Source organism: Ahaetulla prasina, chromosome 2 (genome assembly GCF_028640845.1).
Source record: "Ahaetulla prasina isolate Xishuangbanna chromosome 2, ASM2864084v1, whole genome shotgun sequence".
Lineage (NCBI taxonomy): Eukaryota > Metazoa > Chordata > Lepidosauria > Squamata > Colubridae > Ahaetulla > Ahaetulla prasina.
In genome coordinates this window covers 167,353,115-167,373,923 of record NC_080540.1, presented here as the reverse complement: position 1 = coordinate 167,373,923, position 20,809 = coordinate 167,353,115, and the positions used below count along the sequence as shown (strand labels likewise).

Sequence of the window (20,809 nt, the reverse complement as noted above, 5' to 3'; positions counted from 1 at the left end):
AACCGTTCCATATTGTTCCATCTTCTTTTCACTCCCCAAAGAGTGTATAGCAGGTCATATAGAATAGACACAGCCTAATTGGTTTTGCTGTTTTGGTATGGTCATGTACATTTTTTATCAACCTATTTATGACAATTCAGTGTGATTCATTTAACAACCATTGTAAATGGGGTCCAGTCATGTGCTGACCCTCTTAGTGACTGAAATTCCTGTCCCAATTGTTATCTTAAGTTAAGGGCTATCTACTTCAAAGGGGATAGGTTCACCATTTTGCAGTTGTACACCTTGTTTACAGGATTACTAATCTGAAGACAAACCATCATCTAAGCCTCCCAGCTCCAAAAGAATGTGAAATCTATATTATGTTAAACACAATTATCGTGCCTTCCTCTTTCAGCTCCCTCTGTCAAATGGAATTATTGTGGAGGCCTGGATAAAGAGGGCAAAAAATTGGATGGCTTGGAAAGAAGCATCTCCCCTGTTCAAACTTTATTTCTTAATCTGATGAATGATCAGGTGTTCTACCTACTGCCTTTTCTGTAGGAACAGGTAGCTTCTTTTTATCCCCATGTAATTGAAGAGCAATCAAACAGTGGGCGTTTTCCATAGCAAAGCACTGTGACTATGCAGATGTAGGAGAATTTGGCAGTGAAAGTGGTAGTAACACTGATTGGTAGTCACACTGATATCTCTGGGAGCCTTGCTTGTGTTCCTATGGACTTCTATTTGAATCTGAAGCCAGACCTAGATCTTTCCTTTGAACAGAAACTTGTTTTGGGCTGAAGCTTGTAGCTATGGTACTTCATTGTATTGTCCTTGGCCAGGGGTCTGCAAACTTGGTTCTTTTAAGACTTGTGGACTTCAACTCCCAGAGCGGCTGAGGAACTCTGGGAGTTGAAGTCCACAAGTCTTAAAAGAGCCAAGTTTGCAGACCCCTGTCCTTGGCCATAGTTTGGCCACTTACACCAGATTAAGTTCCCAGCAAATAAGTGGTGACAGATTTTCCTGGTTCCACTTGTGAATGTGACAGTGGTTTGCTGAGTTTAATCTGTAATCATAAGGGGCGACTTTTCTACCCAGATGGATGAATCTGATCACCTCTCTCTTCAGAGAAATCCTGACCTTGCTAAGGAAGCGTGGTTCCCTAAGGCTCAAGCAATGGGAGCATCTGTTTTCAGTATTTCACTGAGCTGAAGGGAGATGGGGTTTCTTTCATTGGAAAATCTGTGCACCATGCTATCCAAAAAGATAGCCTGCCATTAAAAAAAGATCAGACTGAGTTGCAGCGGTGACCATTGTAGACATTGACACAAATCTTGTTCTAAGGTTTCAGTTTTGCTTTGCATTAAGAAATTAATGTTTTCATTCATTTCATTTCATTTATTTGATTTTTATACCGCCCTTCTCCCGAAGGACTCAGGGCGGTGTACAGGCAAATAAAAACAAACAAGACACTATATATAAAATGTAAATTAAAAAACTTATTATAATTTGCCTAAAAATTTAAAAATATATAAAAACTAAAACCCCGTTTAAAATTAATAATAACTATAAAATCCATAAAAGTTAACCCAGCCCCGCGCGAATAAAAAGATGTGTCTTCAGTTTGCGGCGAAAGGTCCGAAGGTCAGGTATTTGGCGTAAACCAGGGGGAAGTTCGTTCCAGAGTGTGGAGCCCCACAGAAGGACCTTCCCTGGGGCCGCCAGCCGACATTGCTTGGCGGACGGCACCCTGAGAAGTCCCTCTCTGTGAGAGCGTACGGGTCGGTGGGAGGCATATGGTAACAGTAGGCGGTCCCGTAAGTACCCAGGCCCTAAGCCATGGAGCGCTCTAAAGGTGATAACCAAAACCTTAAAGTGGACCCGAAAAGCCACAGGAGCCAGTGCAGTCTGCGCAGGAGAGGTGTTACATGGGAGGTGCGACACTCCCTCTATCACCAGCGCAGCTGCATTCTGGACTAGCTGAAGCCTTGAGTGCACCTCAAGGGAGCCCCAGGTAGAGAGCATTACAATAATCCAAGCGAGAGGTAACGAGTGCGTGAGTGACTGTGCACAAGGCATCCCGATCAAGGAAGGGGCGCAACTGCCGAACCAGGCAGACCTGGTGGAAGGCCCCCCTGGAGACGGCCGTCAGATGATCTTCAAACGACAGCCGCTCATCCAGGAGGACACCTAAGTTGCGCACCCTATCCTTTGGGGCCAATACCTCGCCTCCAACAGTCAGCTGCAGCTGCAGCTGACTGAATCGAGATGCCGGCATCCACAGCCACTCCGTCTTGGAGGGATTGAGCTTGAGCCTGTTTCTCCCCATCCAGACCCGTACGGCTTCCAAACACCGGGACAGCACTTCAACTTTCAATTTAAGATGTTATATTATATTGGATTATACTACTCATATTGTATGGTACTTCTATACAATATGCTGCCCACAGTCCAGTGAATGAATGAGTGATCCAATGGACTTCTATTTGAATCTGAAGCCAGACCTAGATCTTTCCTTTGAACAGAAACTTGTTTTGGGCTGAAGCTTGTAGCTATGGTACTTCATTGTATTGTCCTTGGTTAGTCTGCAAACTTGTTTCTTTTAAGACTTGTGGACTTCAACTCCCAGAGTGGCTGAGGAACTCTGGGAGTTGAAGTCCACAAGTCTTAAAAGAGCCAAGTTTGCAGACCCCTGTCCTTGGCCATAGTTTGGCCACTTACCACCAGATTAAGTTCCCAGCAAATAAGTGGTGACAGATTTTCCTGGTTCCACTTGTGAATGTGACAGTGGTTTGCTGAGTTTAATCTGTAATCATAACGGGCGGCTTTTCTACCCAGATGGATGAATCTGATCCCCTCTCTCTTCAGAGAAATCCTGACCTTGCTAAGGAAGCGTGGTTCCCTAAGGCTCAAGCAATGGGAGCATCTGTTTTCAGTATTTCACTGAGCTGAAGGGAGATGGGGTTTCTTTCATTGGAAAATCTGTGCACCATGCTATCCAAAATGATAGCCTGCCATTAAAAAAAGATCAGACTGAGTTGCAGTGGTGACCATTGTAGACATTGACACAAATCTTGTTCTAAGGTTTCAGTTTTGCTTTGCATTAAGAAATTAATGTTTTCATTCATTTCATTTCATTTATTTGATTTTTATACCGCCCTTCTCCCGAAGGACTCAGGGCGGTGTACAGGCAAATAAAAACAAACAAGACACTATATATAAAATGTAAATTAAAAAACTTATTATAATTTGCCTAAAAATTTAAAAATATATAAAAACTAAAACCCTGTTTAAAATTAATAATAACTATAAAATCCATAAAAGTTAACCCAGCCCCGCGCGAATAAAAAGATGTGTCTTCAGTTTGAGGCGAAAGGTCCGAAGGTCAGGTATTTGGCGTAAACCCGGGGGAAGTTCGTTCCAGAGTGTGGGAGCCCCCACAGAGAGGGACCTTCCCCTGGGGGCCGCCAGCCGACATTGCTTGGCGGACGGCACCCTGAGAAGTCCCTCTCTGTGAGAGCGTACGGGTCGGTGGGAGGCATATGGTAACAGTAGGCGGTCCCGTAAGTACCCAGGCCCTAAGCCATGGAGCGCTTTAAAGGTCATAACCAAAACCTTAAAGTGCACCCGAAAAGCCACAGGGAGCCAGTGCAGTCTGCGCAGGAGAGGTGTTACATGGGAGGTACGCGACACTCCCTCTATCACCCGCGCAGCTGCATTCTGGACTAGCTGAAGCCTTCGAGTGCACCTCAAGGGGAGCCCCATGTAGAGAGCATTACAATAATCCAAGCGAGAGGTAACGAGTGCGTGAGTGACTGTGCACAAGGCATCCCGATCAAGGAAGGGGCGCAACTGCCGAACCAGGCAGACCTGGTGGAAGGCCCCCCTGGAGACGGCCGTCAGATGATCTTCAAACGACAGCCGCTCATCCAGGAGGACACCTAAGTTGCGCACCCTATCCTTTGGGGCCAGTAACTCGCCTCCAACAGTCAGCTGCAGCTGCAGCTGACTGAATCGAGATGCCGGCATCCACAGCCACTCCGTCTTGGAGGGATTGAGCTTGAGCCTGTTTCTCCCCATCCAGACCCGTACGGCTTCCAAACACCGGGACAGCACTTCAACTTTCAATTTAAGATGTTATATTATATTGGATTATACTACTCATATTGTATGGTACTTCTATACAATATGCTGCCCACAGTCCAGTGAATGAATGAGTGATCCAATGAAGATCCTTCTTCTCACTGTCCATTCATGAATATCCTAATTCTAGTCAATCGTTTGAGTCAGCAGAACAGTATCATAAATGGGAGACTGAACAAGGCCATTGTTCGCAGTCTATTTTGAGAGTGAGAATACTGTAGTCTCATTTTGCCATCCTAGTCAGCTCTCAATAGATAGATTTTGCAGGAGAGTAGGAATGGCCACAGTCCAAAGATTCAAGCTGGAAAATGTTCAGTTTAGCATTTTTGGCAGTTTAGTTTTCAGATTATTGTTTTTAAAGAAGAAGAAGAAGTCAAAAGCTACATTGCAGTTGCATATTTTATCATTTGTTACCCAACAAGAGCAATGTTTCGATGCTTGCATGAGTTCCGTAGGGTTGCGGTGACATAGAAATATGCCTTTTCTCCCCTACAGTGTTTCTAGTTTCTTTTAATAAATGTAACATTCAGATCTCATTTAGGAGAGTAGATTTAATTATTTTCACATCAGATAGTGAAACCTATATATAGGTGCTTCATTACACAAACTATAAAAAAAAAATAACACTACAATATATAGAAAACATCTCAGAAATAATGAAAGGATTGTTACTGCCACACAGCATTACCTTAGCATGCAAACTAACTAAAGCCCTCCAAAACATCTTAAGAAAACCCAAAGTCCCACTTGTATTGTGTAGGAGGGTACTGCTGCTGAAAGGAACATGCTAATTAATAAAATACTAAAAAAATATTTTTAAAAACGCTTATCTCCAAGACTGTGTAGGAGAGTCTTCCTATTCTGAACAGACCCAGACTAATGCATGTTTTCCCCTTCTCTCTCTCATCTTTAAGATAGCATTTTGATGGGTATCCAAAGCCCCCTCATTACTTAGGAGGCCAGAACAGCCCCTGCCTTGTGTAGCAAGTGGCAGCTTCTGGAGTCCACACAGTGGCCTGTTTGGAGCTTCAGTCTGTTTATCTCATAAACTATGGAACCTCTAACACTAGAGCAAGTCCTGCCAACTTTCAAGGACATTTTGGTACATTTGGAAAGATATCAGCACAGTTTAAATGTATTTGCTATCTTCCCTGCCTAGAGGGATTTTCAACCTTTGGAATGATCTGTTTTTCAAGTTTGCTTTTTAAAGAGAGTTGATTTCAACAGATTTGTTTACTTCCCAGCTATAGTTATTGATCTTTGTGTGGAATACCTCTATTTTCTGAAATCTCATAGTTTACAAAAAAACATTCTGAAGGACATACTGCATCTTTTGATAGTCCCTTCCTGGAGTTTATTTTTGACCTTGTTTATGTTAATGATTAAACCCTTTAAACTTCTACCATCTTATGCCCTTCATTTATTGGAAAACAATCTTTTGGTTGTTATTACAACCACAGGGCTATAAGTTGTGTGATGGAAGGACAGACCCATCTTATATGATTTTCCAAAAAGGGATGTGTATGGGGAAAATGGGATACACAGCTGTGTAATTTATTTCCTTGTCCCCAAAGGTATTGCAGAATAATCACTGCTCCCAGCTTAATTTATCAAGATCTGTCTTGCCTCAAGAATCTAATAGATAGAGTAAAATTCATAAAAATGTGAAATAACCAGTATCACAGGTTAATGAATATATGACACATCCTGGAGCAAATTACAGTATAAATTATAGTCGCCTTAATAGTTTTGCCTCCCAAAATATTTTTCTTCTTCCTTGCTTCAGAAAGATGAGTGGCAAATCTATTGCAGCTACATGGCTCGTGTCAAAATTGAGATTGCCAGTGATAAGTTAAAAAACTGTGAAGGAAGGAATGAGAAAGCCTTAGCAAGTCTTTCACCAACTGAAATTGCAAAAATGAGAATTTGTGTCCATTTAAAATTTGGGGTTATTACATCCAGAGCATTCAAATAGGCCTATACCCATCTTGTGCTTCAGCCAGGCTTCTAATATCAGTTAATTTTATTTAAGTCGTGTTGTAAATTACAAAATTCAAACCGTGAAGCTGCAGCATACAGGATAGGAATTACAGTTTAATAGATGCAAATTGGGATTTCCTCAGTGGTTTTCAAGTCAAGATCATGTCCAGGTAGAAACCTAAATATACCTAAATACATTTTTTAATGCTTGACCATTTCTCTGAAATCATCACTTTCTCCTTTGAATAATTAAATTTAAGTGCTTGTCAATGCCAAATATATCTGAGTAGCAGCTGCTACAAAACAGCAAGTGTTACTTTTGCTTAGTGTCCCTTTTTGAATTATCACGCAATTAGAAATCTTAGCTGAAATAATTAATTAGCAGAGTTATAGATGTTTCAGAGGGAATAGTAATTTTGTATTCTGAAAACAGTGATAATTTCCAATTTAAATCAGTTGGTGAGTGATAGAGTTGATTGATTATAGGGCTTATCTTTAATGTACTTCACAATATCCAGGGGACTGGATGGGGAAAAAAACTTCTGACTCTATATTCTTCCTAAATCTACACCTGTCCAAAAACCCTCTATTGCAGAAATTCAGTTGCAACAAGATGCTTGATAGGTAATCATCTTTCTTTTGCTTAAAAGTCTCTAAGATGAATCTGCCATTTTGATGCCATCTGAAATAACCCATATTATTCAGAAATGTCTCTAATAATATATAGGAAATTCCATTAGCCAAAGAAATATAGGGCTACATTCCAGCATTTGTAAGCCATTTACGCATAATCTCTGTGGTCAGAGGCTTCATTAGGAGATGGTGTTTCTTGCATATTGAATGCGGGGATCAATTGCACTTGAGTGCTGACTCTTGTATTTCGTGGCAAGTGGAATCATTATGGTCAGCTGTTTGCCTTTGGTGACACGTTTTGATGGAAAGAGGAAGGAGGTGATAGGGAAACATCTGGATGTTCACTCATACTTGGTGCAACTGAAAATGTTGATGTGAAATAAAAAGGGAACTTTTATGGCACATTATTGTCTAGGCATTGTATCCATGGGTGGCTGGATATTTGAAGAGCTGTTTTGTAAAAAAAAAAAAGAAAGAAGAGAGAGAGAGAGAGAGAGAGAGAGAAAGAGAAAAGAGAACAGGGAAGTCATCTTGTACAAGAAGTATTAGTCATTACTAAGTGTCTCAATCAGCTCAAGGTTGTTTGTAGAGGATGCTAACTTGAATACATCTAGGGATTGCCCCTTCTTTGTGCCGGTATGTTGCAATACGATGTATATACAAACACCCATACAGAATGTTCCTCTACAGCCAAAGATTGAGTGATTATATTTATTATTATTTATTATTTATTTATATCTTATGTCAGTGGAAAAGTTTCTGCATAGTAACCTCATTTGTTTGGTTCTCCTTTATCACTTACCTGTTTCTGCTTCTGTTTAGCTATAGTCTATAGTCTAGTGGGGGCCTGCACTTTCCTTGCACATAAAACTTACTGTACTTCCTTCAGATTTCTTTTGAAGACTTAGTTAACATCAATTCTCTCATGAATTTCCGTCTCACCTTAAACAGCATTTCCACTAGCCTGTGGCAGTTTCTAAACTAATCCTGAAAATCTCATTAATCTTTAGTCTGCTTTGCATTTCTCTGCATAAATTAGGTTGCCATAAGCCAGTTCTCTGCTAAAGGAACAATGGCATCAGTTCTACGATCTGTGCAATACTTGCTACCCGGATTGATCCTGCCGTAAGACCCAATAAGATCAACATGTCGGACACTGCAATACACTTTTTGGTCACCTCAAGTGTTATGAATTTATTATTGCTATATTTTTACTCCTTCCCGCAGTGCTTTTTTCTCCTCCTCTCTACTGTGATGATCTAGAAACATATTTTATTATGCAGATATGCCTTTGAGAAGATGTTTGAAGATGGGTGATGATAATGGTTTGGGAAAACGGTTCAGGCATCCTATTTAACTATCAGAGTTACAATTTCTCCAATTCAAATCCTGACTGTCTGGATTTTTTTTACTTCTCTTAGTAAACCATCAAGTATGGTTGGGGTTTTTGTCCATAGCTGCCTTGGCACAGGCCATTTGTCATTAGGGCTCACATGTGTTGATTTCACAAGTAGATTCTTTCAATTCAGCTATGGCCTTGATCTTTATACATGAGAAGACGTATATGCCATTATGTATGACAGGGCAAGAGAGGACAGAATAATGATGGTGATGGGAGAGACATTCAGAATAATTGCATTTTGATGCATTTCTTCGGTATTTCATTTTGCTAAATGCGAGGTCCACATCTACATGGTTGTAATTATCTGCCTTCTGAGATTTTGTTCCCAAAGACATTGTCATTCTTCCTTTGACTAACACAACATGTGTATGCTTATATATTCGCAGCATTCTGTTACAGTCTTATTGTTCTGTAGATACTTAATATTCAGGAGGCCCCTTTTCCAAATTTGCTGGGGGTGTTTTCCGGTTGCAGCCTAAAAGATAGCAGTACTTGGAAATGGCTTCATGTACTCACCATTGACTGCCATCTAGTGTTTATTTTGTCTTTTTCTCTCGTAACTCATTTTTTGCCACACACGCCCATCTTTCAATGTGCTCCTAAATTTTAGTCATGGAGAGAGGAGGGATAGGTACTTTTAACTTTCCCCTGGCTGTTGGCTATAGCAATTTCATTTTAATTCTCACTTATGGAAGCTGGATGGCTTGCCTTCTGGAGTGGATCAACCAAAAACTCCTATTCTACTTTCCTTTGTTCGCTGACAACCTTCCCAGCCAACTCCCAAATATTAAAAGTATGACTTGACACATCTGCTGGTGATGAAATTCGTGGAGCTTCCTCCCCAATACAGTAGATGAGTTCAGGATTGCAGCCTATAGAACACAGAAGCGAGGCAATTGGTCTTAGGATAAGGTTGTAATTTCAATAGCTAGAAACAAAATCCCATTGGATTCAATAGGATTACTTTCCAGCTGAACATATGATTTGGATTGCTTAGTTTTTTAAACTATAAAGCTATAAGGGCAAGTTTATTATAAGGACTGCATACCCAACTGCAGACAAGCTTTTAAAAAAAATCAGTATGTAACTTGCTTTCTCTGCATATAAGGGGTATTTGCGTATTAAATATGAAAAATTGGTTTAGCAAAATGCAGTTTAAACTATTTCTTCAATAGCTGAAAGAGGCTGGAGATATAGCGTTTCCCCCTTCCAAAGCCTTAGCTCTACCACCTGAGTGGATAATTCCCTGATAATTCCCTGACTTCCGTGAAGCCTCGTATAAAGCAGCTCTGTCCCACCAGTAATTAAAAAAAAAACACAACACAACACAAATACACAAGCATATTATTTAAGCAGCCATCCTGCTGCCTCCAGATATTTTGGCATAAGGGTCCTAGAATTCCCAGCCAGCATAAATCTTGGCCACAGTCGCTGGGAGTTGTAAGGCCAAGCCATCTAAAGGACATGACTTTGGAGAAGTCTGGTTTAAAAGTACTACTTTTAAAAAGCACCTCTTATAACTGTCTGGTTTGGCTCTGCAACCCAACAAGAAAGACACAGACTTCAGAGGATAATTAGAACTGCAGAAAAAATAATTGCTACCAACCTGCCTTCCATTGAGGACCTGTATACTACACCAGTCAAAAAGACTTCTTGTGAAAATATCTACAGACTCCTCACATCCTGGACATAAATTATTTCACTTTCTACCCTCAAAAGGGAACTGCATACCAGAGCAACTAGACACAAGGACAATTTCCCCCCCCCCAAATGCCATCACTCTGCTAAACAACTAATTCCCACAAGACTGTCAAATTATTACTAAGACCTATCTCCTCCTACTTATGACTATAACCATGTTGCTTGTATCTTTATTTGTTTCCTAGTATGATTTAATTGCTTATTAGTAACCTATGACTGTCACTAAGTGTTGTATCTTGTGATTCTTGATGAATGTATTTTTTCCCCTTTTATGTACACTGAGAGTATGTGTACCAAAGACAAATTCCATGTGTGTCCAATCACACTTGGCTAATTCTATCTATCTATCTATCTATCTATCTATCTATCTATCTATCTATCTATCTATCTATCTATCTATCTATCTACTTAGAAGAAGATTCTTGTTCTGGCAGCACTTGGGAAAGATGCATATGCTCCAGATATGGCTTGAAGGATCAAGGTTGACTAGTAGAAAGAATAGCTTTGAAGCGATTTCTCCTTTTCAGCTGTGTCCTATATTTGCATTTAATCAAAAAGTCCAACTGAGTATAGATTTCCAATTCACACAGGATTGCAGCCCAGCAAGTGCATTTTATATATAGTTACACGACTTTTTGCACACGACTTTTTGTTTTTCTCTGTTTAATTGATGACTTTCCAATCCAGCGATTTCATGGGTGGTTTAATTAAAACTCACACCATTCACCTCATAATTTTCACATCTGAGGAAAAACGGAAGTTCTTCCCAGTGTGTGTGAAATAACACAGTTCGGAATAGAATTCTGCTTCTGTATTATAAAGTGGAAATTTAGATAATTTCTAATTTCCTCAGCAGATGTAGATTTCCCTTCTTTAGATGGATGCTAACCTGTATCCCAGTTTCTGTTTTTATTTTAAATGTTTGCACGCTTAATGGTGTGTACACACACACACACACACACACACACACACACACACATACACACTAAGGAGTGAGGTGAAAACTACCGTAGCTGTTAGGCCTGAAAACAGAGTCGAGAATGAATGTGTTACTGTATGTATAAATTAGGAAGGAGATGACCCACAAAGTGTTATCTCTGCTGTTTAGGAACAAATGTATACATTTGATCAGAATTTAGAGAAAAGCAGAATTCAGAGTTCTAGCAGATGGAGAAGAAGCAAAGCATAGGCAAGAATCCACTCTCTCTATATTAATTTGTGAGAGGGTTTTAAAAAAATCAGTATGTAACTTGCTTTCTCTGCATATAAGGGTATTTGCGTATTAAATATGAAAATTGGTTTAGCAAAATGCAGTTTAAACTATTTCTTCAATAGCTGAAAGAGGCTGGAGATATAGCGTTTCCCCTTCCAAAGCCTTAGCTCTACCACCTGAGTGGATAATTCCTGATAATTCCCTGACTTCCGTGAAGCCTCGTATAAAGCAGCTCTGTCCCACCAGTAATTAAAAAACACAACACAACACAAATACACAAGCATATTATTTAAGCAGCCATCCTGCTGCCTCCAGATATTTTGGCATAAGGGTCCTAGAATTCCCAGCCAGCATAAATCTTGGCCACAGTCGCTGGGAGTTGTAAGGCCAAGCCATCTAAAGGACATGACTTTGGAGAAGTCTGGTTTAAAAGTACTACTTTTAAAAAGCACCTCTTATAACTGTCTGGTTTGGCTCTGCAACCCAACAAGAAAGACACAGACTTCAGAGGATAATTAGAACTGCAGAAAAAATAATTGCTACCAACCTGCCTTCCATTGAGGACCTGTATACTACACCAGTCAAAAAGACTTCTTGTGAAAATATCTACAGACTCCTCACATCCTGGACATAAATTATTTCACTTTCTACCCTCAAAAGGGAACTGCATACCAGAGCAACTAGACACAAGGACAATTTCCCCCCCCCCAAATGCCATCACTCTGCTAAACAACTAATTCCCACAAGACTGTCAAATTATTACTAAGACCTATCTCCTCCTACTTATGACTATAACCATGTTGCTTGTATCTTTATTTGTTTCCTAGTATGATTTAATTGCTTATTAGTAACCTATGACTGTCACTAAGTGTTGTATCTTGTGATTCTTGATGAATGTATTTTTTCCCCTTTTATGTACACTGAGAGTATGTGTACCAAAGACAAATTCCATGTGTGTCCAATCACACTTGGCTAATTCTATCTATCTATCTATCTATCTATCTATCTATCTATCTATCTATCTATCTATCTATCTATCTATCTATCTATCTATCTATCTATCTACTTAGAAGAAGATTCTTGTTCTGGCAGCACTTGGGAAAGATGCATATGCTCCAGATATGGCTTGAAGGATCAAGGTTGACTAGTAGAAAGAATAGCTTTGAAGCGATTTCTCCTTTTCAGCTGTGTCCTATATTTGCATTTAATCAAAAAGTCCAACTGAGTATAGATTTCCAATTCACACAGGATTGCAGCCCAGCAAGTGCATTTTATATATAGTTACACGACTTTTTGCACACGACTTTTTGTTTTTCTCTGTTTAATTGATGACTTTCCAATCCAGCGATTTCATGGGTGGTTTAATTAAAACTCACACCATTCACCTCATAATTTTCACATCTGAGGAAAAACGGAAGTTCTTCCCAGTGTGTGTGAAATAACACAGTTCGGAATAGAATTCTGCTTCTGTATTATAAAGTGGAAATTTAGATAATTTCTAATTTCCTCAGCAGATGTAGATTTCCCTTCTTTAGATGGATGCTAACCTGTATCCCAGTTTCTGTTTTTATTTTAAATGTTTGCACGCTTAATGGTGTGTACACACACACACACACACACACACACACACACACACACACATACACACTAAGGAGTGAGGTGAAAACTACCGTAGCTGTTAGGCCTGAAAACAGAGTCGAGAATGAATGTGTTACTGTATGTATAAATTAGGAAGGAGATGACCCACAAAGTGTTATCTCTGCTGTTTAGGAACAAATGTATACATTTGATCAGAATTTAGAGAAAAGCAGAATTCAGAGTTCTAGCAGATGGAGAAGAAGCAAAGCATAGGCAAGAATCCACTCTCTCTATATTAATTTGTGAGAGGGTTTTTAAAAAAAAATATATTTAACTTATATAACACTTTCGATTCTTTAATTTTGGTGGGGTGTGTGTGTGTATTTTGGTTTAGTATGTGAAAAGAGAGAGAGAGAGAGAAATAAGAAATAAAAAGCAGAGTTGCACATGTATCACTGTTGCTTACAGAAAATAAACCAGCTTTGGTTTGAAACTGCTCATTGGACTTTGACCACACCAAGATATTATCCATTCTCATTACATCTATTCAGAGATAGCTTATATGCAGACACATATTTTCTGCATATATATAATGGCTATCCCTAGCATTCATATATGTATATTTGTATGGATTTATAAATGATTTCATTGATAAAGCTAGTTATATAACGCTAGTGCTAATCTCCCTTATTTAGTTTATGCATCTCCTTTACTTTTCACTTATGTTTGGCGACCCCCTCATGCCTTTTCTCCTTGCCTTCTAGGAAGCTGTTCTTCACTGACTATGGACAGATACCAAAGGTGGAACGCTGTGACATGGATGGGCAGAACCGTACAAAGCTGGTCGACACCAAAATTGTCTTCCCCCATGGAATCACCTTGGACTTGGTCAATCGGCTTGTTTATTGGGCTGATGCTTACCTCGACTACATTGAAGTGGTAGACTATGAAGGAAAAAATCGACACACAATCATCCAGGGTATTTTGGTGAGTACAGTTGAGATCAGGGGACAGGGCTCTTGTGGCATATACTCTTACAGCCACCCGATATAGTCCTTATCTTTGGGAATCCTATCATTGGCAGGGCTTCGAGTTGCATTGAATATGCAGTCTCAATGCCATGGAATAACTATAGCCTGATGAACAGGATTCTGAAGAAATAGATATAAAATGAATAAAAATAGACAGAAATCTGTTTTCCAGATGTTGTATGATATGGCTCTCATAGTTCCTCAGTCCCTCATCATGCTGCCTTAGTTTGATGGGGATGGTCCAGAGCTAATGGACCAAGATTGTTAGTCTTGATATTGGGGCTACAGCCACCAAGGAGTTGAGTTATTTATATAGTGAGAACAATCAATCGGTGGAATGACTTGCCTCCAGAATTTGTGGGTGATCCAACACTGGAGATTTTTGAGATTGGATAACCATTTATCTGAAATGGTATAGGGTTTCCTGCTTGAGCAGAGGGTTAGACTAGAAGACCTCCAAGGTCCCTACCAACTCTGTTATACTGTTATTCAATAGGTATCTCTTCTCTCTTACACTGTTAGGAAAACCTAATTAAAGATTAGTTCAGAGAATATCCAGTTATTGTTTAGCAACAAACCTGTCTCAGAGGATTGCGGAATGATGGGAACTTGTGACATAGGTATTATAAATAAAATAGGGAATCAGTAGAATTTGAAAAGACTACCTGGTACTTTTTTTGTTTGGAATCTGAACTAATTTGAAATAAAAGCAAACAGATCTTCAGTTCTACCCATTAGCCTAATCAGTTTTTTAAAACCACATTTGTTGTTTGTAGATAGAGCATCTCTATGGGTTGACTGTCTTTGAGAACTACCTGTATGCCACCAATTCTGACAACGCCAACACTCAGCAGAAAACTAGCGTCATCCGGGTCAATCGTTTCAACAGTAGTGACTTCCAAGTGGTAACACGGGTGGATAAAGGTGGAGCTCTACATGTGTATCACCAGCGACGGCAACCCAAAGGTAGATAAGAGAAATCTATAATGTCTGGGGATAAGAGGGAAACTCTGATGGGGTTTGTTTGGTTAGCTGTTTGTATAACGTTTCTGTTTGACTTTCGAAGTCCTTTTTATCACTGACCTCTGTGAAAGGACATAAAACTGGGCTTTTTTTCCAGGCAAATGGTCAGGAAAATACAGCTATGTCTGCATATATATTCCCACAGGCATATTTAGCAGAATGATATTCATAATTACAAGTCATTTACCAGAATATGAATATAGACTCCACTTAGACATCTTTGCATCCAATTCTAGCGCTGCATCAGAAGGCTTTGTCCATTATTTGCAATCCATTGATGGTTACTGTCTCAGCTTTTTTATCCCAGCTGTTTTCAATATGGCCTTATTTACGGTAACCAGTTTTCAGGTCATATCTTGCTCCCTTAGTATCATCAAGATGGTCTCAGCTATTTCTATCCCATATTCTGTTTTCATTCATATCTGCCAGTCACTGTACTTTTAATGTCCCAAGGAGCTGTATAGACATTCCAGAGATGGGTTAAGGTCATGCTGTGGAGGAGAGTGATTGACTGCCAATGTGTAGCAGAATGGCTGATGGGTCACCCCAGATGTGATTATTTTTTTTTGAATTTATATCCCGCCCTTCTCCGAAGACTCAGGGCGGCTTACATTGTGTAAGGCAATAGTCTCATCCATTTGTATATTATATACAATATATATTTGTATATATTGTATATTATATACAATATATATTATATACAAAGATTGATTTAGGGTTAGTTTAGAGAAGTTTTTATCACTCTGCTTTTCTGATGTTCTGGACCTGCCTTCTGTTTTTATGGAACCTCTATTATATGGTATGTTGATCTGAGTAAAATGTATGAGACTTTTTTCCATGAGAGCTTTAGAACAGCTGTTCTGCAATATGTACTTCTTTATAGGCAGATGGTTATAATTAAGGATCACTTTATGTCCATTCAGAATTTTCGTCTGTGGCAGTGGGATTGCCTAAAATTATAAACCAAAATATGTTGGGAGGATTATCTATATTAATTTTAATTCAAGAAAGGATAATTTTAATGGTTAATGCCATCTTAAGATGTGTGGTGATTGGAGCCATTACTGTACATTCTAGTTCCTGTTTCTATATGTGATCATTCAATTTCTATAGCTGCCCAATTTGCTCAAGTGGCCCTGTTATAGTGTGGTCATTTGACATCCATCTTCACTTCTTCTTTGGTTGTTCCAAGCTGTTACAGAAGATATGCTGCTATGACCTTAAAAAGGAATTCAATAATATAATACCAAAGCTCCAAAGCCAAAACTTTGGCTTTGGAAAAGTAGCCTCAGGATAAAACTGCAACATTTTAATAACATTAGCTAAGTGACAGATGGATTTTGTTGAACAGAATGTACTTGGTTGTGTTGAAGATTTTAAGAATGAGGTTAACGATCATGAAGACTCAAGTTACAGTAAGCCTACAGTCTTAAACTTCCTTATTGTTAGACTGTCTAATTGTCTAATTTGGGTGTCGCCAACATCATTCTGACTCTTGGTAGCTTCAGATAGAATAGAATAGAATAGAATAGAATAGAATAGAATAGAATAGAATAGAATAGAATAGAATAGAATTTTATTGGCCAAGTGTGATTGGACACACAAGGAATTTGTCTTTAATATAACTCATATCGTCCAGACTGTTTACTCCATATTTGAAAACTTGCTTCATGGTGGTGATAGCAATAGCAATGTTATTTAGACTTATAAACTGCTTCACAATGCTTTGCAGCCCTCTCTAAGTGGTTTGTAAAGTCAGTACGTTGTCCCCAACTATCTGGGTCCTCATTTTACTGACCTTGGAAAGATAGAAGGTTGAGTCAACCATGAACCTGTCAGGATCGAACTGCTGGCAGTCAGTAGAATTAGCCTGCACTACTGCATTCTAACCACTGCCCCCACCATGGCACAGTGACACAGCTATTTCACTAGGGATAAGAGTCATGTGCAGGTAGAAGATATTCTATCTGGAATACACAAAAACCATCCTTTGAATCAATAGAAATTTGGTTGCTCTCTTTCTGACCTTGAAACTGGGATGTAACCACTCAGTGTTTGCATAATGATTTTGCCTCCTCTGGGAAATTTGGGTTCCTGCCTTACCAGCTTTAGTCCTTACATTTTCTAGGAATCATGTGAAGAAAAGTGGAACAATAATCAGAATAAACCTGCATTTAATAAATCTATTAATATTTAAGATAGCAAGTCTCTTTATTTTTCTTGCTGCCTTTAAGGAAACTCTTAAGTAGTTAGTGTTGCAACAAATATTTTTGGGGACTGCTGCTGCTTAACTGGGATTTTGAAAGGCTACTTTTGCATCATTCTTCTATAGGTTCGATGGGAGCTGAGCTTTGTGAGGATTTTGTAGGCATGTGGAAATTGTTCCATTCTGGGGAGAAAACTTTGCAGAAAATTCCAGGAAGAACATTGTGTTCATCCTGCAGAACATGCCAGTCTATCTGATCTTGGGGTGGTTTGGCAACTTTCTGGAACCAAATCTCTGGAACTAGAAAGTTCACTGTCAGACCACTGCAAGAATTATTTGACCATATTCGAACAACTCATCTTCTAGGTATTTAAGTTTGAGAAACATATTCATTGCAGGTGAACCAAGATAACTTATTATGTACTTCAACCTAGTAGGTGAATCAAAGAAACATATTGCACACCAAAAGTATATGGAAACTTCTGTTTTTTGAGATGCTCTGATATATGCAAATATCATGTTTTCTACATGATGTGAGGCTTAGAACTAAGGGATTTATTCATATTTTTCTATGAATTTCCCCTTTCAGATCATGATTAAGAAAGTGAGGAACAAACCAGGAATTTCTGGTCCCAATATCTCTACTGCCATAAGGGGCTATCAGTCATATTCTTTCATACTCAGCATTTATGCAGTATGGCAATAATCATGTTTACCTATACAAACACTTTCAATGTCAGAAAGCAAATGCATTTTTAAAAAACACTTACATACCAAATTGTGCACCACACATCTTAACTGTGTCAGTTATTTCTTTGTTTGTTAATAACGAAAAAAATGCACTACATTTCTACTGTGTACTATTCCTTAGTGGCAGAAGCTCAGCTTTCATCTTCAATACTTTTAAATGCAGGTTTATTCTGATTATTGTTCCACTTTTCTTCACATGATTCCTAGAAAATGTAAGGACTAAAGCTGGTAAGGCAGATCCTTTATTTACCTGAAACAGTATATTGCACCACTTACAACCTTTATTCATCTATATTTTAGTTTGTAACTTCTAGTCAGAGGATTCTTAGAGACTCAAATACCCTCTCTTAGAGCAGGTTTTTTATTTATTGTAAAATGAGACTTCTCAGTACTTAGTGGTACTATAATAAAGTGACTGTTCCATGACGCAGGTTCTCTCCTTCATGGACACTGTGTGAGCGATTGGGTTATTGCTCGAAGTGTCAAATTCTTTTTAATTATCCGCTTTGTGGTCCCAAAGGCATCTTGGTTAAGATTGTTAATGATGTCTACGGATGATATTTTATTGTCCTGTAATCTGTAGTGGTATCATTTGACTGTTAATCTTTATATATGCTGCATAGAATCTCTTCAGTTTGAAGCAATAGATATATTTTATAAATAACCAACCTGAAAAATGGGGTGTAACTATGATGAGCTGATTCTTCAACGTTCTCTAGAAACACAAAAAGAAAAGTTCAAGCCTCTTGCATTAAAGTCCACACCCATGTTCCATCAGTTGGTGCTTGGGTTGCTGTTTCATTTGTTGGGTAAGCAGTAAATATTTTCTGAAATAAATTTCGTCATTTGGGCCAGAGGGATTAACCATTGGTTAATAACTATTGGTTTTCTACTGATTCCACATCATCTCCATCTGTTAGGTATCCTTCTCTGATATTCTCAAATACGAAGGGTGTCTAGATATTAACCATATTTTAGACTTCCCCTAAAATAAAAACAATACAATGATGTGAAATTAACTTTAAGCAGTACCAGTAAAAACATCTACTGATCATCTATGCAAATTCAACCTAAAAGAATTATGTTGATGAATCTCAAAACCTCTTTCTGAAAGAGTGTGTTGGTGTTCCTCTTCGCGCAATCCTTGAAGAAGGCGTGCTAACATTCATACCAACTAAATTAGGCCATTTGTTGGCTTCAACCCTCTTCATAACTGGTTGACTCTAGACTAAACCACTTCATTCATCAACTTTATTTCTGTAATCCCAGCTGCAAAGAAGGACATTAAGCCACAAGGAACAAGGCAGGTGTTCCAATTTCTTTAAAACGCCTATGATATTGAAAATACATTTTGTGAAATAAAGCTGAAATTCAGCTTGCTTTCATGCCTTGCGAGAATTTCATCGTAACCCTTAAACCTTGGCATGGCCCCACACTCTGTGGTACTTCTAGCACTACTTCTAGAAAAAGAGAAAGAGAAGAATCAACTCTAATTGTATAATCTATACCAGACCTGTGCATTTTATGGCCCGGGGGCCACAGCTGTCCCTTTGTCCCTACCAGGTCTGTGACGGTGGTAGCCAGTTCCTCATGTGGCTCCTCAGAAAAAATAATTGCCCACCTTTCTCCTATTCTATACAATAATCTATGATATTACTATTCAATAACCTATATTATATTACAATTACATTGTGCTTTATACTATTACTAGTATGCCTCAACATTTCTTTCTTAAGCCTATTCAGTCCTAAGTCTCCTCTCTGAAATTCTTCCTCTTTTTTGGTCAGTGGTCAATATGTTGAGGTCTTGAGGGTTGTTGTTGTTGTTGTTGTTGTTTTGCATTGTGTTTTGTCTTACTGGACTTCTATACTTCACTTTTTTGGACTATCCCCTGTCTCTGAAGGGAAAACACCCTCTTTCTTTTGGCTGCTGTACTCAATTTGCTTATGACTGCAGAGCTCGAAAAGAGGTATCTCCTCCGACACCTGTATCAGAATTGCTGCTTTATTGGCAACTCAACTGTGCTGACATTGGGAAAAAAAGACACAAATGGGAGGGAAAGAAGGCAGCACAAATGCCTGCGATTTTCTCAAGCAGCCTGCTCTTCTACACACACCCCTCCCCCTCCCAAATTATTCATCCTAAAATCGTAAACAATTTAAGCTTGCTGACTTTTTAATTGCACGTTTATTTGCCGGCTGTTTTGTTCACAGTTTCTAAACACTGAGCTTATGGTTTATGTAAACGTGTACAAATATTTCCAATGTATCCAAAACAAATAAGTCCCAAGAAACATCCCACTTGCTCAGGCCAATATTTACCTTGCCTTTAGACTCCCACCCCCACAAGAACATGATTTCTCTTTGCTCTGAAATACCAGATAGATGTATGCTGAGTAGATATTTCAGCAACTTGTAAGCCTTTTATTTAACAAGAAGGAGATGCTGTGATTATTATTCCCCTTGAAATCAGGAACTCGGAGTTATTTGTGAACAAGGTACATTATTTGAGTTTGGTCTAGTGGTTAAAGCATCAGGCTAGAAAACCAGGAGACTTATGAATTGTAATCTTGCCTTTGGCATAAAGCCAAACTTTGGGTCAATCACTCTCGGCCCTAGGAAGCAAGCAAGGCAAGCCAGTTCTGAAAAATCTTGCCAAGCAAACAGTCGCTAGGAGTCAACACTGACTTGAAGATGCTAAATAAATAAAACATAGTATGAATAGATGTATAAATTAAAATGCACACAGCTGTTGACTTTGTCCTAGAGTATCTCCAACAATTCAGCTCTAGGCATTAGTTCTCTACTGTTGCATAATTACGGTATAACCATGAAGGATGTCTCTACATGCCCCTGTTACTCATTGTCAATCTTAAATATCACAACAGAATAAAACTGAAATAAATACCTGTTGACATGAACTGACGGGGGGGAATTCTTTATTATTAGTGAGGAGTCATGCCTGTGAAGTGGACCAGTTTGGAAAACCAGGTGGCTGTTCTGACATCTGTCTCCTTGGAAACAGTCACAAGACGCGGACCTGTCGATGCCGTTCAGGATTCAGCCTCGGCAGTGATGGGAAGTCCTGCAAAAGTGAGTTGCGCGTTGTGAGTGAGAGCATGCTGCGGTTGGGAGACGGCTTGAGCCGAAGAGGAATCTGTCTTAATC

General features: G+C 39.0%; 1 protein-coding gene across 4 annotated transcripts in view; it reads left to right on the top strand.

The window, feature by feature from the left end:
* The window catches only part of LRP1 (LDL receptor related protein 1), a 385,724-nt gene that overhangs the window by 214,961 nt on the left and 149,954 nt on the right, over nucleotides 1-20,809 (top strand). For all 4 annotated transcript variants that reach the window (XM_058173442.1, XM_058173441.1, XM_058173440.1 and 1 more), the window contains 3 exons: nucleotides 13,397-13,619; nucleotides 14,440-14,629; nucleotides 20,591-20,734. In XM_058173442.1, coding sequence (XP_058029425.1) covers nucleotides 13,397-13,619; nucleotides 14,440-14,629; nucleotides 20,591-20,734 — 557 coding nt within the window. The remainder of the gene's footprint in view (nucleotides 1-13,396; nucleotides 13,620-14,439; nucleotides 14,630-20,590; nucleotides 20,735-20,809) is intronic.